This window comes from Lingula anatina, chromosome 3 (genome assembly GCF_051362555.1).
Source record: "Lingula anatina isolate TDL-2025a chromosome 3, LinAna3.0, whole genome shotgun sequence".
In the NCBI taxonomy this organism is placed as follows: domain Eukaryota; kingdom Metazoa; phylum Brachiopoda; class Lingulata; order Lingulida; family Lingulidae; genus Lingula; species Lingula anatina.
Window position 1 is genome coordinate 28,934,586 of NC_141769.1, and position 27,826 is coordinate 28,962,411.

Here is a 27,826-nt window from a genome sequence, read left to right on the forward strand (position 1 = left end):
ATAATAAATAATAATAATAAATACATAGATAAATAATTTAAAATAAGAGTAATGAAAATATGTAATTTGAGGTAATTAAATGGCAGCAATCTTCTTTTAATATATCCGAATGAATTCTTTCATACATTATTAAACTTGTTCACTAAGTTTGCAGCAGTTCCATTTAATTTTCTTTCAAATTATTTAAGAATTTGAAGTAGATGTATATTTACCCGTACAAATGTTTAACTTTTCAAATTAATTGCTTTATTTTTGATAAAACTATTACTATTACCGTAGATGGTACAAAAACCTCTCTCTGTTGTGCACATGCAACCTCAAAAGCTTGTTATTATTGTATTGTGTTTGATACGACTAAACGACAAATGCGTTGGATGCGAAGCTCTCCTGTCAAAAGAGTCAAAGAAACGATGTAAGAGTCCGCCATTTTCAAAAGAAGTATTTCTTCGTAGTCAACAAAATGTTTCAGTTTTAAATGAAAATAAAGGAACATGAGCATAAGGTGAGCAAACGCGGAATGTTCACAACCATTCTTATATTTTAGCTAATGATACAGTTCCAGAATCGTCCTCTATGCAGTTTAAAATGCACACTGAGTAAATGTTGTGATTTAGACTTGGGTTTCCACTCACTTTTACCCACTAAGTTTACATCTGGCAGATAGTGAGCTTATGTACTAACTAAGCGCTGCTAAACTATTAGACATTTATCATTAAACGTCGCTTTATTCTATGCTAACCTCGTCCCTCTTTCTGCCCTCCTCCAGTCCCCCATCTCCCTATCCCAATGTTGCCAAATCGTGCAGTGTGGTCCCCACTTCAAACATGTAAGTCGTTCATGGTCATTTACAATGTTATGCCTTTGGGCAATGTTTCTAATTTACTGATGTTTTATGCTGTGGAACTGATCTCGTCTCTCATCATTGAAAAAAAAAAAAAAACATCAGGTACATGACAGGTAAGGTAATGAAGTGATGAACTAATTCGAGTAGCAGGGACACTGATCAAGGTCACCATAATTATTTTTGAATTTAGGAAATCATTGAAAAGCACAGACATTGTGAAGGGTACACAACAACTACAGCTATATGTATGTAAATTTATTTTAGAACAAATATTACTACAATATTAGTATCCTAGTCATTATATAATTAACTTCTGTAATCTCATTTTAATATTTGAATGCAGCACAGATGTCTCAACTCTGCCCTGTTTTCATTATCTTTTTTATTGAATTGAACATGTAAAGATTATCATTTCAGTAGTATTTAGGGCACCTGAAACTGCGTCACTTGTATAATATGTATACTCACGTTTTTCTTTCTTTCTAAAAATGTTGGTCATATTATGTCTCACTGTCAATATTATATTATTTTATATTGTTTTATTGTAATCCTATTAGTTACCCTTAAATATATCATTATTTGTAGCAGACATGCTGAAAATTGCCGGCCGCCGGCCCTTGACCCACCAATCAGGCAGTCGGGCCGACAATATTCTTAAAATTTTAGTGTATGTCGGCCCAATTGGACCGGCAATAATTTCTGACTCACCTAGTATGGTTATTAATTTTTCAAAAATCTTCCACCCATTATGTTTATTAACTACCTCTCGTACCGGTGGGAAATTATACAAGTACAAGCCAGGCTTTTTATTTTCTTAAATTGAAGTATAATGAGAAGAAAATCGAGATCTCAACTCATTACCTACTGTTCGACAAACAGCACTGGAAAGTAGGTCAAGCGGAAGGCGCTCTCTAAACACTATGATACATGCGTTGTCTGATTTCAGTTTCTATAAATAGACGTGCTTTCCCTTCAACAGTGACAACTACTCATGTATATCGATTGAATGATGTCATGTCGCACGGTGATAGGATCATATTTATAGCCAAACGAGGTCATTTGAAGTGCAGCAAAGAAGTTTTTTCAGTTTTCAAAAGTCAATTATTTCATGTGGATTTATAATTTAAACGATGTTAAATCACACTTCTATGTAAGAAAAACCCTTAGGAGTTTACAGGTACTCAGTATGCAAAACAAACCTTATATCTGAGAATAAATTTCCTTTGAATAATACGTCTCCTAACAGCGTATAGCTATCGGAGGCGGCTTTGGTGCGTCTTCGGACCCTGCAGCTGACGATTATGAAATTGAACTTGTATCCGTGGATGCTGTTCACACGAATGTATGATGTATTTTCATCATGACATTAGGCGGTGACAAAAATGACATTTTGATACATTATTCAGAACGTATGGCAATTTTTTTTTTTTGAAAAAATGATGTCCTGTTTTCAATATAAATAAATTATAATACTGAGTGAATTCTACCTGCTGAAAGTTTTTTTTTACAATGATAAAGTTTTTTTCTTTCTCTTCCTCTTCTTTATTTTTATTTATATTTTTTATTCCATCCAGTACTTTTATTTTCTTTCTCTTCTTCTTCTTTATTTTATTTATTTATTTTATTCCATCCAGTACTTTTATTAAATTTCGAGATTTTTTTCCACCCAGTACTTTTATTCCATCAGTACTTTTATTCGATACTTCAGAGTAATACAATTTACTGTTAAGCTCTATATAATGCAAGTTAAAGTCATGTGTACAGGGTAGGTTGGGATAATTTGACATTAAGTTTAAAACTGCTGTAAGAAACTCAAAACTTTGAAAAGTGCTCTTGGATAGTTTAGACGGATGATTTAGCTCAGGTAAGGCCTGGTTTAAGGTTAGTCTAGGAAAATTGCAGTTTACCTATGGAAAATTTGTCTTCTGTGAGTTTTGATGCCTTTTTTGGCCCTTAGTTTACCTTTAAGTCATATATTACCCAGATGTTATCTGAGCAGTAAAATGTCTCTTCAATAAAAGATCTATTCAAAGATGCAGTTATTTGATTTTTGATCACCTAATTGCTACTCAACTGTCCTTTTAAAGTGTATAAAGCAGAAGTTAAAAGTGCACGGTTTTTACGCGAAATAGGGTAAATATATGTGCGAAAAACATTTGGGCCGGCAATATCTTGTCCGGGCCTGCAATATTCAGATCTAAGCAGGCCAATTGGCCTGCATTGCCCTCAGAGTTTTCAGCATGTCTGTTTGTAGTTGTTTATGACATAAGCTGAATCATTTGATGTACATTAGGGTTAAATTCAAAAAAGTTCTTGTTCATTTCAAGAAAAGTTCCATGAGAAATTATTGTGCACATCTCTTCATCTCTCAGTTGCTAAACCTTTTAAAATATGTGCATAAATTACCAGCAAAATCACAGACATTGTGAAGGGTAAAATAAGTATGACTAGATACTGATAAGTAACTAATTTCATCATTTCAGGAATAACATGAGATCATTTCACTGATACCAAGACTACAAAAATGGCCTCCTCTGCATTAATGCAGCAAAAATTTGCAAATCTGCGCAAGCGTCTGGACCAGCTGGGCTATCGGCAGCCTCTGGGGGTGGAGTCCCTGCCTCTGGTGGAGAAGTTGTTTGCTGACTTGATTCACACCACGGAGAGTCTGAAGAAGTCCAAGTTGGCATCGGGTGGTGGCTCAGATGAACCCCAGACCCTCAGTGCGCAGATTGAACCCTATAAAAGTGACAATGCAAAGCTTGTGAGAGAAAACAATGAGTTGCACTTGCAGCATATTAAGCAGAAGGAAGAGGCTGAGTTTACTATAAAAGGTAATACATATGACATGTATTTTTTGCTCTAGATATTTATTGCCCTTTTTATTGATTTTAGATAGCAATCACTGAACAACTTTCATATTCTGGCATAAATTACTAGTTCAAACAAGTGTCTTTATTAGAAAACATTTACTAGTTTTGAATATAAATGAAGCCACAGTTTCTAAGAAACCAAAAAGAAAATTATTATTATTATTATTAATTTTTTTTTACTTTTAAATGAAGTAGTTATTTGATTACATCAGTTGAGGTTTTACAAGAAAAAAAAAAGATGGAAATGCTAATAATTGAAATGCTGATGGATGTCACATTGGATTGTTTTAAAGATAGTCAGAGACAGTCAGTAGTCAGAGTTTTTTCCAGTATTGGGGGTACAGGCTGTGCAAAATTATCTCCTGTAATTTCCTACAAAATTTCAGAGAGTCCAAGCCATCATTTTTCAAAAAAATTCATAAGTTGTCCATTTGCCTTTGAAAATATTGTCCCTCTAGTAATCTTGGCAGCCTTGCAAATGACGGCTGGACAGTTTGCTGGGAAAACCCTTGGTCATAGATAAATGAATTCTTAGGAAGATGGAGCAGTTTATTTTCACTATAATAAAATGTGCAGATTTAGACCCAAGAGCCATAGTGTAACCATTAATTAACCTCTTTTTTTTTCTTGTGTTATAGATTTAAAAGCCTCTTTAAGAAAGCTAGAACATGAAAATGCAGACCTCAAGTTTCTCAACAACCAGTACATCCACAAGATCCGAGTACTGGAAAAGGAATCCAAGGACAAAACTGACAAGATCCTTCATTTACAAGAGAAGAACTTCCATGCTGTTGTACAGACACCAGGTAAGACCACTCAGGGGGAAGATTATATGCTGACCACAAAAATCAAAAAGACTGATCTATTTTCTGATGATGGCCAGAGCAGTGCCAGAGGACAAGATACCTGGTCGTGCCATTGATTAGTTACAGCCCATTTTTTTTATGATTTTGTTTTAATAATTTCATAACATGTAAAACTACAGAAGCAAGGTGTGAGTTGATTCACTGTTTTCAGACTAAGTTATCCTTCCTAACACATATCCTAAAATCTGATCTTGGATTACTCCAACTGGCAAACTTTATGGCTTATGAAATACACTCATGTGACTCTAATCTTTAACTCTTGTCATAATTCAACCAGAAATGTTCACACCTGTTCTTTTTATGTTGCCTTGTTTTAATTGTTTAATTTTATAGTTGCAGCTTGCAGTAATGCTTTGTTATCTGGAATTATTTCTCACTTTTTCATTTGAATGGGTAGGAGGAAAAAAGAAGACCATTCCATTCAGACGGCAACGCATGGAGATAGATTCCACCCTACCCCCAGCAGAGAGACTTCATGTCCCCCCTGGAAGTCAAGTAGAGGACCCCTTTGTGGCTGATCTTCTTCAGTTGGCAGACAAGAAGATAGAGGAAATGACGGGGCAGGTGAAGAAATACAAGGATCTCAATGAAATTGCTGAAGGAAAAATCAAGAATCTCCGCACTCAGGTAGGTTTGCTGTTGTTTTAATTTTATTTAAAATTCATTTCTATGCTTAATGAATAGGTGTCTGGCAAACCTATAGCTCTTCAAGCTGCTAGGGGTAATTAAGCATAGTCAGCTACCTTCTACTTACTCAAAGGGGCGTGGCAGACAATTAAGCTGATTACACTGAAAGCAGTTTAGCGAGAACCCTCACAAAATTAGATTGATCCAGCTAATACCATGGGTTTATGAGAACGCAGTCACAGAAGTGGCAAAAACTTTTATAGTGGTGCAAAAATGGAACTGAAGGGGGGGGGGGGGGGGGGATATGAAGGAATGACCCTTAAAAGGGTACCTGTGCTCCATACAGATGTGCATTGTTCTAACAGTTACAAGCTATTTATGGACAAAAATTTGTTTTTTTTACTTGTCTATTTGTTGGCAGTGAAAAACACTGGGTTTGACAGATCTTATTTTGCTATAGTCAGGTAGCTCAAGAGAGATCACTTTATTAGCATTTCATGTCAATACGGTTAAAAATAAGTTTTTCTCTAGCCAAAGTAATTAATCATAAGGATTGTTTCAGTATGTCATTGAGCTTAGATACAAAATGGCTACTGTATATAGTTTGACAGAGTCTCAGCAAAGTTAAAAATATGGTTAAAAATGTAGAGCAATTTGGGGTGGAAGTGGATCTTCTTGGAGCCTATTGGTAATCACTGGTTAAATAATGTTTTGATATTAGTGCATCTATTTCAAATTCTATTGACCACCTAAACTGAAGATTTAACCCAAATAATATTACTATGCTTTTGTTTGTTTGTCGGGAGAGAGTAGCAAGGCCTAATGAAAATAATAGTGAAAGGTAAACTTCTGTATTTAAGTAATGCAAATTACAATGAAAGATGAACTTCAAAGACCAGGGCTGAAAAAATGCCTTGGTTTATATTTAAAGGGATAATAACTCTTCATATGAGATCTATATTTCACAATAAAAACATTGTGAACAACTCATAGAAATATAATATATTCTGTTTTACCACAAAAATGGCATTTATAGCCATTATTTTGATATCTGAGCTTGTCTTTAGACCACATGACCTCCAATGATGGCTATACTCTGTTATAATCTCTTAAGAGATTATAACAAAAAAAACAAACTTTTTAGAAAAAAACCAGGGACTAACTTTGAATGTAAAAATGGATTCATTAACCATTGGTAAGTATGGGAAAATTGTTGTTCACTCCAGGAAAATTCATTTTTTGGCCAAAACCAAGAGTTATTATCCCTTTAATATATATTTTAAATTCTTCAGAATTTAGGTAGATCAAATTATGTCAGAGAGGGGAAGTAGACCGTAGCTAGGTTTAAGGTTAGGTTAGTAGCCCACATTCTTTTCAATGCAGAAATATGAAATATGCTTCTTTTTACTCTTGATATTTTCTTAATGCAGGTATTGTCACCTGTCACTTTACTTGAACTAGTATGTCCTTGTGTGAGGACCTTTTTAGAAGGGGAGAACTGATGTGGAAAATGGGGTTAAACATGTCATTTTCACTAAATATTGTTTAGTCTGCAGTTCCATTTGAATGACTACTCACCTTACAGAGGGACTTGAAAGGATTATATTTCATAAATGCTCAGTAAATATGTTATATATGCCTCCTTGACTTTCTTATTATCTCAATTTTTACTGGACACATATATTAGTGGGATCAGGGGAAAGATGAAGAGAACTCTGTATAACTGTAAGTCTGATGCTATGTCAAATACTATTCACTTTGCTTTTTGGACTGTTATTTTTATCTAAGTAATTGACAATTTGCAAAGTGTATAAAAAGCTACACAAATGATATCAAGAAAATGATTTAGATTTTTTTAAAGGCATTCTTTCTGCAGTTTCACACCATCCCCCCTGTGAAAGTTTTGTACACGAGTGTGCAGCCTAGCAACATGTAAACAATATGGCTGCAGCAAATGAGGGTTCACTTTTCAATCCAGGTGTGTACTGATTGGTTCCTTTAAACTGTTGGGCCGGCCCCTCCCCCAGGGTTAGCATATGAAAGCTGAGCATTAGGATTAATGAGTATTGAATTTCATAATCAAAGGCTCCCCATAATGCACTGACACAGTATCAGGGTAAGCAAGCATGCACCGTGTAAACAACCCTTCTTATCACTGACTGTTGAAATTCAAAATGAGGTATGGGTTTACGTTGACCTAGTTAACCGGCTTACTGTGAGTAAAAACTGCTGAGAGCATGTATGAAGTGGGTTTGATGCGAGTTGACTGAGGTAATGTCCCTAAGACCTAGAAGCTCCTCACACCAGAGGAGCAGAACCAGGGTAAGTCATTGATTGACCAGTTCTGTGACAGTTTTTATCCACTTTTAATGACTGGTATTACTGGAGGTATTGACCCTGTCTATTGGGTATGCGCTGGCTCCATGTAACAGTGTGTTTGCATAGGGGTGTCTGATGTTTATTGTGCAAGCAGCGATAGTTTGGGTTCAAAGACAGTTGTAGGCTTGGCACAGGTCTTTGTCACATTCCCTTGCTGGTTGTGGTGCATGCAGGTGCACTGTCAGTGTCTTAGAAGGTAAGTGGGGAGCTGTTTCCTTGTTTTTAATTTTTCTGGTGGCAACTTGTATTAGAGGTCATGTTGTCTCACTGAGGAAGATTTAAACTGAAATCATTTTCATTTTCTTTCAACTTTCATGTGGATTTCATGTGAAGACCTGATATGAACAGAAAGTGCATGTACCAGTATACTCTACAGATGCAACAAGTTTTCCTTTCATACAAAGCTCAAATTTTCTCTCACTGCAACAGAATCTAGCAGAGGGTCTCCAGGGTGATTGATTCAGTTGGGTTTTCCCCAGCAATTACCAGTGCACTAAGATCAGCTGTTCTCCCTCAGCGTTAAGTGCACTGAACCATTGCAGTGTTCCTGTCTGATCTATTATGTCTACCTTCTGGTGATGGATAGGTGTCAGATAATAGAATAACTTTATTGAGCTCTGGATATTACAATTTACAGAGTGAAGCACAAGATTAGAGTAGACAAAGAAAAGTGCTATTTATATTATTTTGGAAATAAAAACAGTATGGGCAGAGATGGGGATAATATACTTGATAGCACCATGGGTTTCTTTTAACTGGATACTCATATTGTTATCTGCATGGTTGTCAGTGGAAATGGCAGAGGCAAAGTGACAGTGGAGGGATTGGGGGGGGGGGGGTCATTGCACTTTGAAATACAGGGTGCATTTGACCATATGAAATGATGAGAATGTCTAAGGGCTTACTAAGAGCGCATTCTCAACGAATTAAGCCAGGCTTTACAAAGCCGGTGACCTAAAAATGGCGGACGTACATGAAAGAAAACCCGCCTAATCTTTTAATAGTCTCTCCGCCTCCCCACACGTCGTCCCTGCGGGGTACAGTAATTAAATCGCGTCTCCGTTCGCCATGCGGAAGCTACCTGAGAAATATTAAGTGCACATGCTCATCAGTTAAACTCGTGGTGAAGAAAGCATGGCGGCTGAAGGCGATCGAAGGAAAAAAGCTCTTCTGTTCTATTATCTTTGAAAACAGAGACGAAAAAGGAATAATTTGGCCCGTAGAGCAGCAATGAATCGACTATCTACGGAGATAATATCACCAGAGATATTCACGGAAATATTAATGTTCGGAGCCGAGATTTAATTACTGTACCCCGCAGGGACGACGTGTGGGGAGGCGTGTGAGAGGCGGAGAGACTATTAAAAGATTAGGCGGTTTTTCTTTCATGTACGTCCGCCATTTTTAGGTCACCGGCTTTGTAAAGCCTGGCTTAATTCGTTGAGAATGCGCTCTAACATATTATCTTCTCCTGTGCAATATCTGCATATGCCTGGTAGAACAGAACTACAGCATACGTATTGAGTTTATATCAGGGAATGATTGTGTGGAGTTGGCATTCAGTTGGCTCACTTTTATTAGGTTCATTAGCAAAGAGAAAATAACTCTGTGGTCCATTCAGAGACCAGTTATAAATAAGTAATAGGTATTTAGTCCTGGTTAATCTCAGTAAGAAGTTAAACTCAGGTTTTATAATAGGTTTTTACCTTGACTTTCAGAGTTTGTTAGAAAGTAACCTGGTTTTCAGCCTGACACACAGTTAAGCTAGGGAGTGGAGAATGATGGTTTACATTGAGTTTATCTGGCTAATCAGGACAGTACATTTTCTTGCTGGTTATCACAAGGCTTGGCCTTTTCTGTTGATTTATCAGATCTGTAATCTGGGCAATTTTTTCTCAAATGAGGTTTACAGTGGTTAATATATAAGAAAAGTTATTAAGGGCTTACTTATGAAGGTCTTAATATGAAGCTGAAGGTCAGATAAATTGTTTGTATTTGCTTTAGTATTATATAAAGTAGTAATTTTATCAAAAAGTAAATAAATAGACAATTATACAAACAAATAATCAGACACATTAAGGGTGCCCCATGTAAAATTAATTGAAAGATCAAATGACCCAAGTGCCTTCATCAGTCAGGGAGTCAAGTTTACACACAATAGTACTCCTCATTACACATACTGCCACTGAATGCTGGCTCAATAGGCCCAAGAGATTCTTTGATTAATTGAAATCAATTCCCTCTCCGTGTCACTGTTTACTCAACTAATCAAGTCTGAGTCCTCTGTGGAAAGCAGAAAAGGATCTTTGGGACTTTGGGATGTGGTGAAGAATGGAGAATGGATGAGAAATATTTCCAGTATTTATTAATTTAATTTATTTTCACAGGTCAGGTGGGATTTATTTGATTTACTATAATTTTTTAACTGCTAAAGCACTGCACTCTACCTATTTATTTTATAGTACAAAGTGAAACCATTTGTAAGGACTTATCTTTCTCAATTTACTTTTGTTTAAAGGTATCAAATCAATAGGTCTGTGTTGTGTGGTAGTAATTTTTTTTATGGACAATGGATTTTGTGCTCCCCCACCCTCTGGTTAACCTATTTTGTAAATGGGATGCATGTTTCAAGTTGTCTCATAACATTGAGAAAAGGATATTTTTTATTTATTGATTACATCTACATTTGCACAAGCACGCATGCAGATACTATATACACATAACAGAGTATATTCATAGTAGAGCTTTTCAAATAGAAAATTTATCTGTCCCAGAGATATGGCTATATGTCAGTGTATGTTCAATGCCATGCATTTCAGAGGGGTGTTTTCCAGTTCCATTTCATTCATTCAAGGGACCTCTTAGCCTTGTTGTTCCAATATTTATCCAGCCCTTCTAAATCCATTATTATACTGCAAGCTTTGGGTATTTTGATACTTCAAGCAAGCATAATGGCTTTGTGGAACAATGTTGACGATTGTCCCCATAAGTTATGACAAACAACACTTTGCCCTCTTCCTGTTTTGTTTCACTTTCTTGAAGTCTTATTTACATTCACGTGATTCAAGAGGGAAAATTCAAATCTGCAACAGTCAAGGGTTGGGTTTCACGTTAAAGTTTTGTTGAAATTTTTGTCAAAAACAGCTGGAAAGTTCAAATCGGTGGTAAGTTAAAAGTGATGAAAAATGTTTGAGTGAAGCATGAAAGCAGTTTTCTGTGGGAAATTCATTTTATATGGAGTTCTCAAGGCTGCTCTGCTCTTTCGCCACTGCCACATGTTGTTCATGCCAGTGATGGTTGATATCTGAAGAGAAGAATTTATCTTAGATTGCACATGGCTGATGTGAAGAGTTTAAGTCACCAAGAGGGTTACCACCAGGAAGGTGTGTGTGTGTGTGTGTGTGTATGTGTGTGTGTGTGCATGTGTGTGTGTGTGTGTGTGCATGTGTGCTACTAACACATGCCATAATTGGGAGTGTGATGATTGGAGTAGAGGAAGATTTGGGAGTGTTCATACTTCTAAATTATATCTGATTTGTCACAATCCCTGTGTTTGTTCCTGAATATAAATATAGCCGCAAGTTTAACCATATCTTAATCGGGGGTCAAGGAAAGCAGGGAGATATTTTCAGAGATTCAGACCAAACTGACCGTTCAGCCCAAAATTATTAATCAAAATGTATGCATGCCCAGTATGGAGAATCCTTTCTTACCAGTAATTTAGTGTTTTCAGGCAGTAAAATCTGGTTGAGATAATATTTTTGGAGGGGGGGGGGGGGGAGCTTCATGACACAAGAAGATATAATTAGGAAATGTAATATTTATTATTTATTGAGTTGAGAAGTAACAAAAGGAAGTTTTTTCATACAGAATAATAACTATAGGCAAGTCGGCCCTAATATGACAAGCACTTGTTAGATAAGATTGATTGGTCCATACTGGGATGTTTTCCCAACAAAAGGCCAGACAAATGGCATCATCCATCACAGTGACTGTGCTTGGTCTTCACAATACAAGATCAATGGATAATTTCCCCCAGTAAACCTGACATGTATATATTTATTACATGTACACTATACACTTCATCCAGTGTCTCTGTATACTCTTAAACAACGGGCACAATACAGTGTGGTGTAATATTTATGTCATTGTTGACCAGGACAATGGATAACCTGGAAGCAGATGGTGGGAATTGTTTGCTGTAAATGTGTATTTATTGAAACTATTTTTAAGTGACTGCAGATGAATGTGTGCTCTGTTTAGTAGGTTTATGTCGCTCCAGTTTGCAAATAATTTGCTTTAAGTTAAGTTAAACAGTGTTTGTTAGATTGACAATGTCTTGGTTGATAGTTTAGTAATGAGTATACTAAGGAGAAAATAATGTGAAAATTTAATGCAATGATAAGTATGAATAATCTGAAGGACTACTCAGTAGACCCTTTTTTTCTGTCAACGTGTTTTTGCTGACCAAAACCTGCTGTATTTTCAGGTTGATCATCGTGATGAGGAAATAGACCGGCTGGGCAGGATGTTGGACGGAGGGCGGCCCTACGATGTGGTCGCCTTGGAAACAAGGAACAGGGCCAATGAACGCATGATCTCACACCTCAATATACAGGTAAGAGAAATTAGGTTTGTAAATTTCTGTAAAATGATATGATGCAAGTTTTCATAGTCTTACTTAAATCAAGTTAAAATTTGTGAATGATACAAAACAAAGATCCAACAAAATATAGTTATTATTTGACGTACAATTCCACAAAGGTCCCGCCGTGACCTACCTTTTGTCCCACAAATACCCCATGACCCTATCTCAATCCCACTTCCAGATTGACTACCTACAGCAGAAAAATCGTGAGTACCAGCGGCGTCTGGATGAGGCTCAGCTGGTGGAGCGGGAGGCGAGGTCCGAGACCATCGATCTGAATGCTAAGAACAAGGCCCTGGCGGCGGACCTGGAGGATGTGGACCGCATGGCACAGTCTCTGCAGCTACAGAAAGATTCCGTGATGAGGAGTGCTGATATGGAGCTCTCAGATGCTAAGGTAGGTGTGTGTGTGTGTGTTTATGTGTGCGAGAATATGTGTGTGTGTGTGTGTGTGTGTTAGAATGTTTGTTTGTGTGTGTGTGTGTGTGTGTGTGTGTGTGTGTGTGTGTGTGTGTGTGTGTGTGTGTGTGTGTGTGTGTGTGTGTGTGTGTTAGTATGTTTGTTTGTGTATTTGTGTGTGTGTGTGTGTGTGTGTTAGTATGTTTGTTTGTGTATTTGTGTGTGTGTGTCTGTTCAATTCTTGTTAACTTCTTTTTGAAAATTAAATCACTTTTGACTTATTGGTGACAATTGTGTGTTCTTTTCAATTCTAGATTGAGCTTGAAAGGTCAAGGCAAGAATTACAAGACTTAGATCTTACAGTGTCACAACTAAGAGAAGTAAGTAATTCAAAGATTGTTTAGGGTTTAATTTGGTCTGTTGTGCTTATATCTTTGATTAAGCTATGTTGATGCAAAAGCATGACTTATAAGTTTCCAGTTTCCATGTGATTTAATGATACAGTAGCACAAACACAGTGCTGTTAGTATTAAATATTCATCGAAATCTGTATGTTTACCTGTATTAAATAGAAGGGCAACAGTTTGACAGTTGCCATGTTTTTCATTACATTTTAATAGCCTTAAACACAGTCTAATAATACATACCTATATGTGTGCCATGCCTGCATTAACTCTTTACAAGTATATATTAATTTTAAAATCTTCTCTTTGGAGAGAACAATTACCTGGTGTGTAAGTTGTCTTACATGAAGGCAGACTGTATTATTTTTAGTATTGTAAACAATATGTCACCTGTGTGTTATCAGGAAAAGCAGCAGTATGGAGAAGACAATGCAGCTCTGAGGTCGCGGCTGTCGTCGCGGGAAGCAGACTACCAGAGGCTGGAGGAACTCATGGCCAAAGTGCAGGAAGACAAGAAGAGGCTCAGTCAGAGAGTGAATAAATTAACTTCTAATGGTAAGTAGTGTAGACAGACATTGGGAGTTCACAAATGAATTAATTTTTATGAATAAGGAAAATAAATTAAAATGAAAAATGTAATATATATATATATATATATATATATATATATATATATATATATATATATATATATATATATATATATATATATATATATATATAATAATGGTGTTGTTCCAAGGTTGGTGCTGTGAAGTATTGAAGCATTTAAAAATTTTACGAACTCTTAATTTAACTCCTATTTTTGCTAACTTGTCAGAGCGAGAGCTAGTGTTAGAAATTGAGAGGTTAAAGAAGAAGAATGGCCTAGTCAAGAAAAGAGGCAAGTCTCCCAACCGCCTGGATGCCTTTATCCGGGGTCTGGAGGAGGAGAGGGATTATTACAAGGGAGAGGTGGACACACTGCAGAAGATGATGCAGCAGCAGCGGTCAGCCTCTCCGGCTAGAGGACGCAGTCCAGCCAGGGCGAAACGTGACACCTCCCCAGGAGGAAAGGTACAGCTCTGATGTGGAGTTTAAATAGAAAATGTTCACAAGAAACGGAAAAACAGACAGTCATGCATTTAGCTTAGGTTTTGATATTTGTATCAGTCTTTAAAAAAAAGCGTTAAAAATATAATTTATCAGTCTGACTGGCATTATTTCACTAAGACTGATCTATAGGAGTAATCAAAAATATATATCCATTTTGACTATTTACATTGTTGGGAGGTACCAAAGTAATTGGGTTCTGTGTTTTTTGACAGAGTGCGGCTCACTACGAGACCATAGTTCGTGTGTTGGAGGACGAGAGAGACTTCTATAAGAAGGAGTACGAGAAGGCGCGCACAATGTCCAGAACTGCCAGTCCTGCTCGCTCTCCGCCAACTAGAGACAGGGTGAGGCTTTGAGCTTATTATGTGAAATAATTTTTTTGTATTATTTCTGTATATGTGAGTAACATTCCCCTCTCCTCCCTTCATGTTGTTTAATTTTTATTTATTTATTTATTTATTTATTTATTTATTTATTTATTTATTTATTTATTTTTCAATTTTGAAAGGAGACTTTGTAAAATTTCTCTTAAACTTTATAATGAGAATTGGAAATAATTCAGTTAAAAGTTTGGGTGAATTTGAGATCAATAATTTTGTACTCCAGCATCATATAGTGCTGCAGAGTCATTTCTTTATTATTAACTTCATGTCTGAGTCAAGCTGTCTGTTTCTTGTTCAGAGTGTTGCCGAGGAGACAGAGCTGCTCAGGGTGACCCGGGAGAGGAACGAGTTACAGGCGTTACTGGACAAGTTTGAGCGACACATGGCCGAGATCCAGTCCAATGTCAAGGTGCTAACGTCAGAGAGAGATAAGCTGAATCTGATGTATGAACAGGTGGGTACGGTTATCAGTTCTGACACATCCACTGTTACCAGTACAAGCTTTAATTAGCTTAATAAGGAGCAGAGAAGCAAGATTATTATTTTGTGGAATATTTGTTGTGGAGATGCCTGAAAATTTTCCTTTGCCCTCGTTCTTACACACATGTACAGGCACTTAGCATATGTATGGACACACTCAGTTCGTGCTTTCTGTCTCTGAAAATTATGTGATTTCTCAGTACATGTCATATATTTGTTTCTTCCTTCCTTGGTGTAACTATATGAGATATTATTCACATCCAGACTAAAGAAGAGCTGCAGAGGATGAGGAGAGATGTGGTAAAGTCTCCCAAGTCTCCCAAAGTCTCTCTGGCAGCGCAGGCAGTGTTACGGCGCGTGGAGAACGAGAGAGATGATGCAATCGCAGACTTGAGGCGTATGACCACAGAGAGAGATAGCATGAGGGAGAGGCTAAAGGTAGAACAGAAAATATTGAAATTATTCTTCTTATCATTATTATGGAGAATTGAACAGTAAATGTATAGGTAAAAGTTTTCTTTTTTTAGTGGAGATCAGATACACTGGCTGTGCAGACAGTGTAATGGTTTAGAAATCATTTGGCAAAAATCTTAGGTAGAATGCATTTCCTCTTGCAGATGGCCACAGAAACAAGTCTTTCCGACAGAGCCAGGCTGGAACAAAAAATAGAAGATTTAGAAAATGCACTGCATAATGTAAGTGACAGCAATTGAAAAATGGTACTCCAAATATTAGAAGTTAATTAGTTGCAGGGACATTCAGCTCCCACCTTTGCTCACCTTCCCCTTCGTGTTATTTTTTTGTTCAGATTTTCAATTAAATCTTCTTCATAGATTGAATTATGATGTGTTACATTTAATCAGTTGCATTATTTTTCTGTTTTGTAGAGACTGCATAACATTTAACATGCAACTCCTTCCTTGACCCTGTTATTTCTTCAAAATTTTATTCACAAAGACTGCAAAACCTTCTGAGAAAACAGACTACTGACCATTATTACATCTATATTTCAGGTGGAGGTGGAGAGAAATGAACTTCAGGTAAACCTGAGCACACAAAAGGCTCTGACCAACTCCTCGGAGGACCAGTGTAGAGAGCTGAACATCCAGCTGAATGCTGCTCTGGAGGAGGGATCTCAGCACAAAGCTACCGCCACGCAGATGAGGTGGGTGGTCACTCGGACACTGTGATGTTGGTCACTACTGGTGTCAGATAATTGACCGGAAGGTGTTTCACCAGTAAAAACATGGGATTTTTCAAAATTAACTAGTTGTGTTACTGAAGAGTTGAGCATTGTTTTCAGAGTATTTTTCCATTGCTGCTTGATTCAGCCTTTAGACTAGTTCACATTGATTCAGACTTGTTGCTTTCCTACTACTGTACTACTACTACAAGTGCCCATTGGACTGAAAAGCTGGCAAAATGAATGACCTGGAGCTTTACTGATAATGACCAGGGTACACAAGTCAAACTGCTGCCTACATAATGCTGTATTTATTCTACTTTGTACACCTACATGAGTAGATGAAAATCAACAATAGAGATACAATTTATTCAATATACAGTTATAACAGAACTACTGGCATATTGCAGATATTATGACTGAACCAGAATAACTAAAGTATTTATACATGACTTTGTGTGGTGTTTGGAATTATCATTGAGAATTACCAGCACTACCATATATTGATAATATTAAATGTCATTTGATATCATCAGGTTGCTGGCAGAGCAGACAGAGGAGGCCCTGGAAGAGCACAGACGTAGACTCACCAGGAAGGAAGGAGATCTCAAAGTAGCGGAGGAACGAATTCTACGCCTGGAGGAGCGTTCCACAGACCTGCAGCGTGCCAATGTCAACCAATCAGATCAAATCACTCAGCTCCGTGGCACAATAAGTGCGCTAGACGGAGAGAAAGACAGTCTTCAAATGACAGTGGATGAGAAGTCCGAAAGGATAGCTGGTCTGGATGCAGAAGTTGTAGTTAGGGTGAGTTTATAGATGTTTTATCTGACCTATCTCACCTTGGTTAAACTGGAGTAGAAAACCTAAGAGAGTAAATTTGTATGTAACCAAAATAGAAATATAAATCTCAACTAATATCCAACAACAACAACTTCCTGTGTTTAAATAGATTATTTGGAGTATTTTTTGCCTGAAACTTTACAGCATTTCAGATTTGATTTTATGTTTATATTTAGAGACAATATTTTAATTTGATTCTTTTTATTTCCCCTGAAAACAGGACAGACAGATCAGTGATTTAAGGATAAATATAGGAGAGTTAGAGGCCCAGCTGGAGTGAGTACTTCTTAAAATGATTTCTCTGTAGAATTAAAATATATTGGCATTTATTTGAAAGTTCACATAAGGTGAATAGATTAGGATGAGATAATGGTTATTTGGTTATAATAATGATGCTAAAAGTGACCATTTAGAAATATCTGATGGACCAAAGGTCTTCAATAAGAATACTTTTATATCTGTCTCTAATAAACTGGTCCTTACATAAAGTAACTTCATGTTTTGTAAGCATCATAATAACACTTCACAATGCCATCTCCTTCAGTCGTGCCAATGAAAATATTAACCAGTTGGACCGCGAGATCAAGAGCCTGCGTCGCCAGCTGGACAGTACCACCGAGGAGCTGTCAGAGACCACCAGGGGGCGTGAGGTGGCTCTACGAGAAAACAGGCGACTTCAAGATGACCTGGCAGCCATGACGAGAGAAAACCAGGTAAAGTCTTGTTAGAGTTTATTATTATAATTTAGATTTATACTGTAATCCATTGTATGATTAAATTGTGCTTCAAATCACAGTTTCTTTCTCTCTCTCTATAATGCCACAGTAAATACAACCCTCTACAACTTATGAGGCTAGTTTTAGCAACAAATTCCTTGCTCTGTCCCATTTTTTTGTTGGTTAAGGACCAGAAGCCTTTGTCTGCCTGTAGCTTTCTTCCAGAGATATTATAGGCAAGAGGGGAAGAAAAAATAATGACTTACATAAACAATAAAACTATTTTTTTCTCATCGTCAGAATCTAAACCAAGATCTCCAGGACACGATAGATGAGAGAGAGGAGTTGAAGAACCAGGTGCAGGACTATGTGATGGAGGTGAAGAGAGTGGAGGAACTACTGGCAGCTAAGGTGGGCTATAATAAACCTCTCTACCTGAGGGGGGGGGGGGGGGGGGGGGGTCAGGGTATTCTTATTACTGGCAGCTAAGGTGGGCTATATACCTCTCTACCTGAGACTTTACTTTATCCTGATTTGGGGAGGGGGGGGGGGGGGGATCCGGGACTCTTTTCCCTTTTTTTTTTACCCAGGAGCTCAAATTTTGATATGAAATTTTTTTCCAAAATGACAGTGGAGCAGTGGAGCATACAGTTTTGATAGGAAAAATTCAGAAACTAAGCCTTGCTGGGGGTTGGGTAGATATTGATTTAAATTCAGTATGGTTAGATGCACAATTCTCACAGTGTGCCCAAGGTAATGTGCCAAGGGCAGTGCTGTTATAATAATAGGCTTCCTGCTTTTGTGCTTGCATATCCTAAGCATCATGTTGCATGTGGTCTCAGCTATTTGCCACCAAGGTGACATGACTTGATGTTTCTGAGGGAAGAAACCTGGCAGCAGCTTATGGCACAGTCAGTGTGTGCTTGCTTATATAACTTTTGCATCTCCCTATCCTTGCTACATATATATACATATATATGGATGTATGTGTGTATGTATGCATAGTAAGAAAGCACCTTACAGGTATTGGTGCCTGTCAGACCCACATTGGAGCAGTCACTGTTTTTAAGAGTGGAGTGAAGCTGATTTTTGAAAGAAGATGTGTTTGTAACATTTCTTGAATTAATTTTTGTAATTAGATTAAAAATTAGTAGATTACTAAATTCTTGTGCTGTGAAAGACTTGCTTTAATTTATAAAGTTTATAAGCTTCAATAATTTGGACAATGGCCATGATTTTTTCTCTCCTTTTTCATAGAAAATTGCCATTAATTTTTTAAAAAGTTATCTCAACTCATATCCATGTTTGGTTGTGACAATCTCTGTTTTTCTCCTTGCCTAGGACCAGGAGCTGATGGACTTACTAGAACAGTACCAAAACTCTCTTCTCTCTGCTTCCCACTCTACACTCACTGCCCCAACTGACCAGGTACTGGCATATATGTGAAGATATACATGTATATATGTGTATATGTATATGTATATGTGTATATGACCCCATTCCCACAGATTTTAGGTCCATTTATCCTCGTGGGGAGTCTCACTGGATTACTGTCAGCTTAGCCGGCTTAAATGTCTGCCCCGCCTACTTAAAGCTGTAAGGGGGTAATTTAATGTCGTGCACGCTCGGCTGACAGCAATTTATCGTGAACCCCCAGGGCGTTAGGTCATTCTGGACGGGTCCATCTAAATCTCTGGGAATGCAGTCTATGTAAAAAAGAGTCACCTGTCACCCCTCCCCGCTCTGTTGCTTGAAATCTTCCTGCTTGCTTGTCTCTCTCCCTTGATTTGTGCAGCGTCTTGGTTCTTTTCAGCATTCTGCAGCTTACTTTTATTTTTATTTTTTATATAGACAGGCATTTTACAATTTAGTTTTATTATCTCTCCTTGTGCTTCATTCAGTTTGATTGCAAATTTATTGTTGGCTTTTTATATGGTGAGAAGTTTTAGACCATTCTGGCAGTGGTCACCTATGAAGTCTGTACTGCTTAGATTCACTGTCACCCAAATGCATGGTTTTGACAACTAATTATTGTTACATCCTCTGCCTGTGCTTTGTGTTCATAGTTTTGTCCCCAATCCTCTGGGTCACTTATTTTTTCTTAGTTGCATCACATTTTTTTCATTTCTTACTTATGATGTTACACAATTAAGGCATATTAGTTATTGGTGTTTTATAGTTATTCAGTGCACTCGATCCTTCATAGTATGGGTAATCTGTATCATGAAACATTGTGCTTTTATCACAGGTTATAATAAAACTTTTAGCAAAAGACTGGGGCACTTGGTTCTGTCCATCTTATCTTGGTCACTGGTTGTGGTATGTAGTTTCTATGTGGGCACGTTGTTTTAGCATTTCCTTCTTTGGGATCACCTTTTGTTGTACATAGCTATATGGAATATAGTCACTTAGTGTTTTATACAACAGCACCACCTATAGTGCATATTGTGAGTTATTGTTGAATGCATCCTATGGAAAATGGCTTGATGTAATGACACCTTCACTGCTTGATACCTCACAATCCAATCCCTAGCTTTTGCTCTGTGGTTGTTTATAAGTAATATATCTTTAACGTGGTTAGTTTTCTTAAAGTATTAGGTCATAATTTAGGACTGTTTTTGATAAATGATTAACTCATAACTCAGGGAAACGAAGATGGTAAAGTGCAGTATATGTCAACTTTTTATCAGCATGCATGCTCTTTATTTGGCTTTTTGTTATAATGCTATTTTAAGATAAAAATGATGATTTTATCAATAAGTTGTTATTACTGTTGCATGGTCCTTTATTGGTTTGTTCTTCCATGTTTATTTTACATGATGGCAGAAATATTCAGCAAGATTGACCTGTTCAAGTCACACTGCTTTTGGTTAGAATCAGAAAGATAAATGATTCTATTGATCTTGAAATTGTACTAAAACAACTGATGTTGCAGTTATTTAAATGAAGAGACTGCACCACAGAGTTGCCAAATCAGTGGACTCAAAATACCTTAAGTAATTGTTTAACATACTGTTCATTATAAAATCATTTCTGAACTTGAAAACAATTTGAAACTAAACTGGAAAAGGTGTGAGAATCTCAATAATGCAAAGATTTGGCAAATATGGCCCTTTTGAAAAAAGCAATATATGTATTTAAGCATGTCATCATCTCTCTCTCTATATATATATATGTATTGTGCCCTACAGGAGGACGAGAGGGGAGATCTGTTGAACCAGTATCGGGTCCTCAGTAGGGAGGCGGAGAGGTACGAGACACAGACCCACCAGCTGGAGAGCGAGGGCTCAAACCTACGTCTAGAACTCATGTCACGAGACTCCGAGGTCAGGAGGTTACGAGATAAAGTAGAGCTGATGGAACGCGAGATACAAGAAGTGAGTGGTTGGTCTTGGTTCTGGTTGGCAAATGTGAGGATTTGTTTATGAGAGTATTAGAAGAGGGGCATAAGGCCAAGATTGGCAGATATAGAGCTCATTCCTGTTCTTAGACTACCTTAAATTGATCCAACTCTGCAGGGACTCTCTGAATGCAGTCAGGTCAACAGATTAACACGCCTCCTCCTGGCATTGAGTAGAATACAGAAAAGCTGTTGATTACATGAGTATGTTGGAAATAAGAGGAGGCATTTTAATCTGTTAATCTGATTGCATTCAGCAAGAGTCTCCCCAGAGTTGGATCATTCTTCATTAAATGATAGTTTCTTTGGAAATGAGCCCTTAGCATACCCAAATCATATATCATTTGAGTTTCCCAGTCAAAGTTAGCCAAATTTGCGGAAATATATTTGTTTGAAGTTCCTAGAATAAAAAGTTTTTATTAATTTGGGAATTTTATTGATTTGCCGTATTCTCTCCCAGCACCTCCATGCTCAGCAGGCCTACGAGACCCAGGTGTCCAGTCTGACGCGGTCCGTCTCTCAGCTGGAGGACAACCTACGGGTCACAGAGGACGAGCGTCTGAGTGTGCAGCAGGATCTGGCGGCTGTGCGCGACCTGTGTGCTAAGCTGGAGGCCACCAAAGACTCACTGCAGAGACAGTTGACAGGGAAGACCCTGGACCAGGAACAGGTGGGGTGTTAGGTCCTGCAACATCATGTTTATCCATAGTTAGGACTTTTTTGAGATGGATATTGTGTCAGATACTCTAAATTCACTTGCTTTATGATGTTTTATACAGCCCCATGTTTTATGAGACAAGTTCACTGTGAAACATAATGTTTATGTTAGTTTTGAATGTTTGAGATAATACACTGTTACTCGAGCGATATATACCAGAACAACTAAGAGGGTCTGCGAGAGGTGTTCAAGGCCTTTGAGGGGAGAGGGTCACAATGTTTTTTTAGATGTGTTTATCAAGAGAAAGTACTCATATTTCACTTAAAAAATGTCCCTAAAACCGAATAAAGTTTATATTGCCATGGTCACAAAAACATATCCAGGTATTTGTCATATCTTCAGCTCCAAGCTGCCCTGGACGAGCTGAAAGCAGACGCAGACGCATTACGAAGCCAGGTGAACAGCGAGCGCGGCACAGTAAGGAACCTGGAGGGTCTACTGTCTTCCAACAGAGAGAAAGAGTTCCAGACCCAGCTCAGTGCTCAGGAGAAGAATGCTGAGATACAGCTTCTCAAGGATAGGTTGACTCTGAATGAGAGTAAATTGTGAGTACAGAACCTGATGTTGTAGTTTGTTAAGATTTAAATGGGAACCCTATTGGTTAAAAAGTAAATGGTCTCTAAAGAGACAAAATAATTTTTTACCTGTGAGGCATTATGTGTGTGACATTATGACTCGTCTCTATCTGATGCATTTTCATTGACTCTCAGTATATGAATACAGTTTAAAAATAACACTTTTGTTAATAGATAGTAACCTTTGTGTCTGTTTTAGACAAAGTCAGAACAGAGAGATGTCGACATTGAGAACCAAAAACATGGAGTTAGACTCGGAGGTGGAGAGATTAAGAAGACAACTCACTAGTGAGAGATTTGAAAAGTAAGAGCATTATGATTTTTTTCTCATTGGTGGTGAAAACCACCTTTGCAGTGTTTGAGGTAGACATGTTATGTTTTTATACATACAATATCATTTCTGAATTAAAAAATCTATTTTCTTTCTTACTTATTAATTTCCTCACAGAGGCCGGAATATAAGTTATTTGCTGATATTTTGAGTTTGCTTGGTAAATATTTTTATGGTACAAAGATAATAAAAAACATCTAAAACTTTAACTTTGATAATTGTGGTATTTTTATTAGGTGTATGTATTGATTGTTCAAAAATAGATACCAGAAAAAGTTCTGACATTGATATCTATTTCAGAGAACGCACAGTGCAGGAAATGCGGCGACACGGCCTCACTCCTCCCGCAGACACGTCAGGACGAGCGATGTCGCGTAGTTCACTCGGTCGCAGTTCCACCCCAGCGCGTAGAGTATCCAGTCCAACAAGGTAGTACTGCTTAGAACCAAGCTATGAAATTCTTTGTACCTCAGTTGCCCACATTTCTGCAGTCATATTTTATATTTGTTGCAGATGTGAGGGCGACAGGCTTAATGCTATCTTCTGCTTTGTATAGAACCTCTGTGAAAACTATATGAACTATATGATATAATATCATACTGTAATCTTGCTAGTTTTAATGCTTGGGTGTAGCATTACACAATACTGTGTCTTAAATTTTGATACTAGTATCTTGTTGCTTACTGCTACATGTGTGACTTCTGCTCTAGCTACCTTGACTGAATAGGAGAGTAAAATGACAAAACTTTCTCCACAGGTCAATTCTCAGGTCACCTGAAAGAAGGAGGTCACCAGAGAGAGTGACCATCAGGTCTCCACGGAGTCATTCCAGAGCTGAGGTAATGGGGATAGACATACATGCACGTACGCATGCACCCACCCACCCACCCACACACGCACACACACACACACACACACACACATTCAATTTCAAATCCAATTTCAATTACCATTACTGTGATGGGCACTTTTTGTGATCTCTTTGATAGAGTTCTAGCATGGAGAACTATGTCCTGTTATAAAGCATGGGTTAGTTCTGTATAATTATAGCCTATTGTACTACCTGTTTTAATGCAATTAGGCTGTCTCATCTTAAACTTAAACACTCCTTACATAATAGGTCTGAGAGGCTCTACTGGTACTGCTTCAAGTGTTAACAAAAGAAGACACATGTAGTATTGTTTGTCCAGATGTTATTTATGTTACTACAACAAATCTGACAGTTGTTTTGTTTTAAATTTATAAAGTGCAACCGTTTAAATCTTCAGGATTGACAGTAGTACTCCAGCAATACAAGAGCAATGAAAGCCAAAGGTACATGCAGCATGGCACTGGTTTGGCTGCTGAACACTATGCACTCACAGTCGCTTGTATTTTGATTTGTTGTTTTGGTTTTCAGTTGCAATTCTCTGCACCGATGCAAGACTAAATGTTTTTTCCATAGCATTTTTACATGTAATATGTAGTGTTTGCATGTCTTCACCGGTGACTCTTAATTCTGGAGTAGTACCAGACTGTTGTTTGTTTGGCATGCTTCCTAACACCATTGGCCCAAGCTGGTAAATTATACTTAGCTTACATTGTTACTATCAGCAATTGGACACCTATTTATGATACTAATTGACATCATATTTAAGCTCCAATACTTCACTGCCCCCCCCCCCCCCCCCCCCAATCATGACCTTTGAAATATTCCACATTTAGTATACTGAGTTTTAATTATGTTATGATTAACAATTTCGACTAACACCGAGATATTTTGCCATTTTTTGAATCAGCACACAGTTAAATCTATGTAAGAGTCCGTAAGAACAGAGCTTTATTTCTACCTTGTTTTTGCATGTAGAGGGAGGAGGATGGTTGGGAGGAAGAGATAAAGGGAGACATACAAATTATCAGTAAGTTTTTTTGGGGGAAGTAGCAGTGCATTGACTTGGTTGGAGTCTCCCTTTCCATTTCTTGCTATTCCATCTTTAGTTTTTGCCGTATCTTTTCTGGCGAAACCTCTTTAAGTTTGTTTGTGATAATGTGCTGTCATATTTTTGAAATTGATTTTGGAATTGATTTATGATTTTGTTCCTGTCCCATTATTTTTGACTAACTAGTAAGTGTGCGGTAGTTGCTTTAGCACTTATTTATCACCCTTGTGTAGATTTGGATCATTATTTCATTCAAATATTGCATAAATTTCCAACAGCTTAAAGCAGCATCTACACAGAGAACTGTGCAATGCAGAAAGTATGGTCCAAATGAAACGAACTTCATGTGTGAGAAGTATGGCAACAAGTTTTTTTTTTCAATTTTGATTTGAAAATAACACCATGTCCTTGTTAAGATATCCTATGTTGTGTGCTACTTGGATGGAGCTCATTTCTTACTACAGTAACTGTGTGTAAATGCTACTTATGTTGTTAATTCATTTTACTGTGGCTTTTATTAACCTTACACTATAATGTATACACAATGACTGATGATTTGTCCAATTTGTGTTTAACCCAACATCAGAACCTTTCTGCACTGCACCTCTACTGATGTGTTGTCAAAGGAGGGGTGTGTACTTAGTTGGATTACATCTGTGATTTAGTTTTTGTCCAAGTTAAATTAGCGTGTCTTCTTTATGGCCCTTTTTACATCATGGGGTATACTTTAGCAATACAGTCTGTGTCTGTACAGTTTGAGAGATCCTAAAATGTAGCTACACTACAGGGGATTTTACTCGCAAGTTTACTCACTTGCCTTGTTGAGCAAGGTAGGCTCTGTTTGGAGACTCTCTTATGTGGCAGCTGAACTATTGAGTTATCAGTCTCTAGTCTCTAGAAACGTACTGGTACAGGGTGTATTGCTTGTACCTCTTCATGTGAAAAAGACTTCTCACAAGTAAAAACGATTTGGAATTTGGTGACTGATGATACCCTGCGTTGTTTCAGTTGCTAGAAAAAACAGTTTGTGGTAATACTTTGTAGGGGCTATACTATAAATTATTTCATGACATTCCCTTTGTAAATGACACTGAAGAAATAGCTCTTTATCTGACCATTGTGACCAGGAGTACTGTTTTTCTTTTCAGGAAGAAGTCCCACTGAATAAATCCCTGCTGGACTGGATAGAGGATACTGACCAGGCTGTGGCTGAGATGACTTCTGTGTAGGATATTTATTGTTAAATCTGGATAACGGATACCAGACTGTGGCTGAGATGACTTCTGTGTAGGATAACTATTGTTGAATCTGGATAACGGATATCAAGCTCCGGCTGAGATTACATCTGTGTAGGATACTGTTTTTGAATCGTGGTAACGGATACCAAGCTGTGGCTGAGATGACATCTGTGTAGGATAACTGTTGTTGAATCTGGATAACGGATACCAAGCTGTGGCTGAGATTACTTCTGTGTAGGATACTGTTGTTGAATCAGGATAACGGATACCAAGCTGTGGCTGACATGATATCTGTGTAGGATACTGTTGTTAGTGTGTATAATGGATACTGGCCAGGCTGTAGCTGATATGACACCTGGATAATGGATATTGACCTAATTGTTGATGATATGAAACTGTTTAGGATATGGATATTAATATGGGTAACAGATACTAGCAAAGTTGTGGATGATATGACACCTGGATATTGGATATTGGCCAAGCAGTGGCTTAGGTGACATCTGTTAAGGAGACTGATGTTAATGTGGATAATGGACACTGACCAGGCTGTATCTGAGATGATATCTGCCTAGGATACTGCAGTTTATGTGGATAACGGATACTGATTGGGCTGGTATCGACATGATACCTGGATAATGGATATTGGCCAGGCTGTGACTGATATGACCTCTGAATAATGGATGCTGATCAGGCTATCAGGTTGGATACATATGCCTTGCCTGAGAGAGAGAGCAAGGACCAGTGACTGAGGCAGTTTGAATACATCGTGTTGGTTTTGTGCAGAAAAAATAACTGTATGAAGTCATGCATTATGTTTGACAGTCCATAACTGAGTCATTCACTTTGTAAAACCCAAGTGACCTAGTATGAGTGACAAAAAAGGCTCTGTACTAATTGAAATGGAAGATCTCACAGCAGTATTTTTAAAACAAGATTTAGTGGTTTTTTTTAAAGTGATTTATATTTTTAAAATTTGTAATTATTATATCCGTCAGAGAGTCATTTTGGTAAAAGTCACAGTAAATGGTGTAACGTTGGGTTCTCCCAGGCCAGTGAATTAAGCGGTATAGTGTGCGTGGTTTGAAATAGTGACTCCCTACAGGCAGGATAGCGCCATTAAATTGTGGTATGCATGAGGAATATTTACAGCTACGTGGAATACATGCCGCCTTTGTGTGGTCAATTAACATATATACGACCACAAATGTAACAGCTCCAACTGCAAAGGCAGCAATTTCTTCAGGTCACTTGATGCTATCTATGCATGGAGAACTAACAGAAGCAGGGAGTTGAGGAGGACGCTTTGTCTGGAAGACTGGACGGTATTCTGACCGTGGTTAACATTGCGGTGATGTCTTGTCCACTTAAATGAGACTACTTCATGCTACGTCCACTGCCATGCCGGATTTCACACTCAGGACAATCAACAGCCAATAATAACGTACATATATCTTATGACGTGTAGAATTTAATCATTGAATTTTTAGGATTTATACTATGATCATATAATACATGTAAATCTGTGATTCCAGTGTTTTTTTATTGCGATGTGAACTTGTATTTGGCACGTTATTTTGTGCATTTTAACGCGTGCCTTAAATGAAGTATTTGTAAAATGAAAATCCTTGTCTTATGTTTTAAGGGTATGATAGTTCACAGAGTTCACAGAAATGTCATTTTTAAATCATTGAATGTATATTTTATAGTTTTATGTTCGTTGAGTTTTCATTTATTCGTCTATGTTTTCTCCCCATTTCACGTTATGGAAATACAATTATTTAAACCACGTATGGTACGATGGTATTTATGTGTACAGATAATTTTAAACGCTTACAAATACTGCATGCATTTACTGAGTGTAGATATTTTATTATTTTATGAATAAATCTAATTGTTTGATAAAAA

General features: G+C 37.5%; 1 protein-coding gene across 11 annotated transcripts; it reads left to right on the forward strand.

Moving 5' to 3' along the window:
* Positions 1-382: 382 nt before the first annotated feature.
* LOC106174952 (centrosomal protein of 135 kDa-like) lies at positions 383-27,826 on the forward strand. Of its 11 annotated transcripts, XR_015333391.1 has the most exons (28): positions 383-502; positions 3,328-3,678; positions 4,356-4,523; positions 4,981-5,210; positions 12,079-12,207; positions 12,419-12,634; positions 12,951-13,016; positions 13,445-13,595; positions 13,861-14,096; positions 14,348-14,479; positions 14,817-14,972; positions 15,263-15,436; positions 15,616-15,693; positions 16,012-16,163; positions 16,718-16,988; positions 17,245-17,300; positions 17,569-17,737; positions 18,041-18,151; positions 19,082-19,168; positions 20,932-21,117; positions 21,601-21,810; positions 22,201-22,403; positions 22,633-22,737; positions 23,065-23,193; positions 23,522-23,603; positions 24,033-24,078; positions 24,611-24,662; positions 25,832-27,826. XR_015333391.1 is itself a non-coding variant. In XM_087008108.1 (27 exons), exons 2-26 carry the CDS (start codon positions 3,369-3,371, stop codon positions 24,036-24,038), a joined length of 3,813 nt encoding a protein of 1,270 aa, XP_086864234.1. In that variant the 5' UTR covers positions 383-502; positions 3,328-3,368; the 3' UTR covers positions 24,039-24,078; positions 25,832-27,826. The 11 variants fall into 11 exon arrangements, 10 of the variants coding, with proteins under 10 accessions (XP_086864234.1, XP_086864233.1, XP_086864232.1 ...); XM_087008108.1 differs by lacking the exon at positions 24,611-24,662; XM_087008107.1 differs by lacking the exon at positions 24,033-24,078.

Excerpts from the sequence above, each read along its gene's own strand:
- LOC106174952 (XM_087008106.1), top strand. The coding sequence starts at position 3,369 with ATGGCCTCCTCTGCATTAATGCAGCAAAAATTTGCAAATCTGCGCAAG. Across the intron at positions 13,596-13,860 it reads GAATAAATTAACTTCTAATG|AGCGAGAGCTAGTGTTAGAA; the intron begins GTAAGTAGTGTA and ends CTAACTTGTCAG. Across the intron at positions 14,973-15,262 it reads TGAATCTGATGTATGAACAG|ACTAAAGAAGAGCTGCAGAG; the intron begins GTGGGTACGGTT and ends ATTCACATCCAG.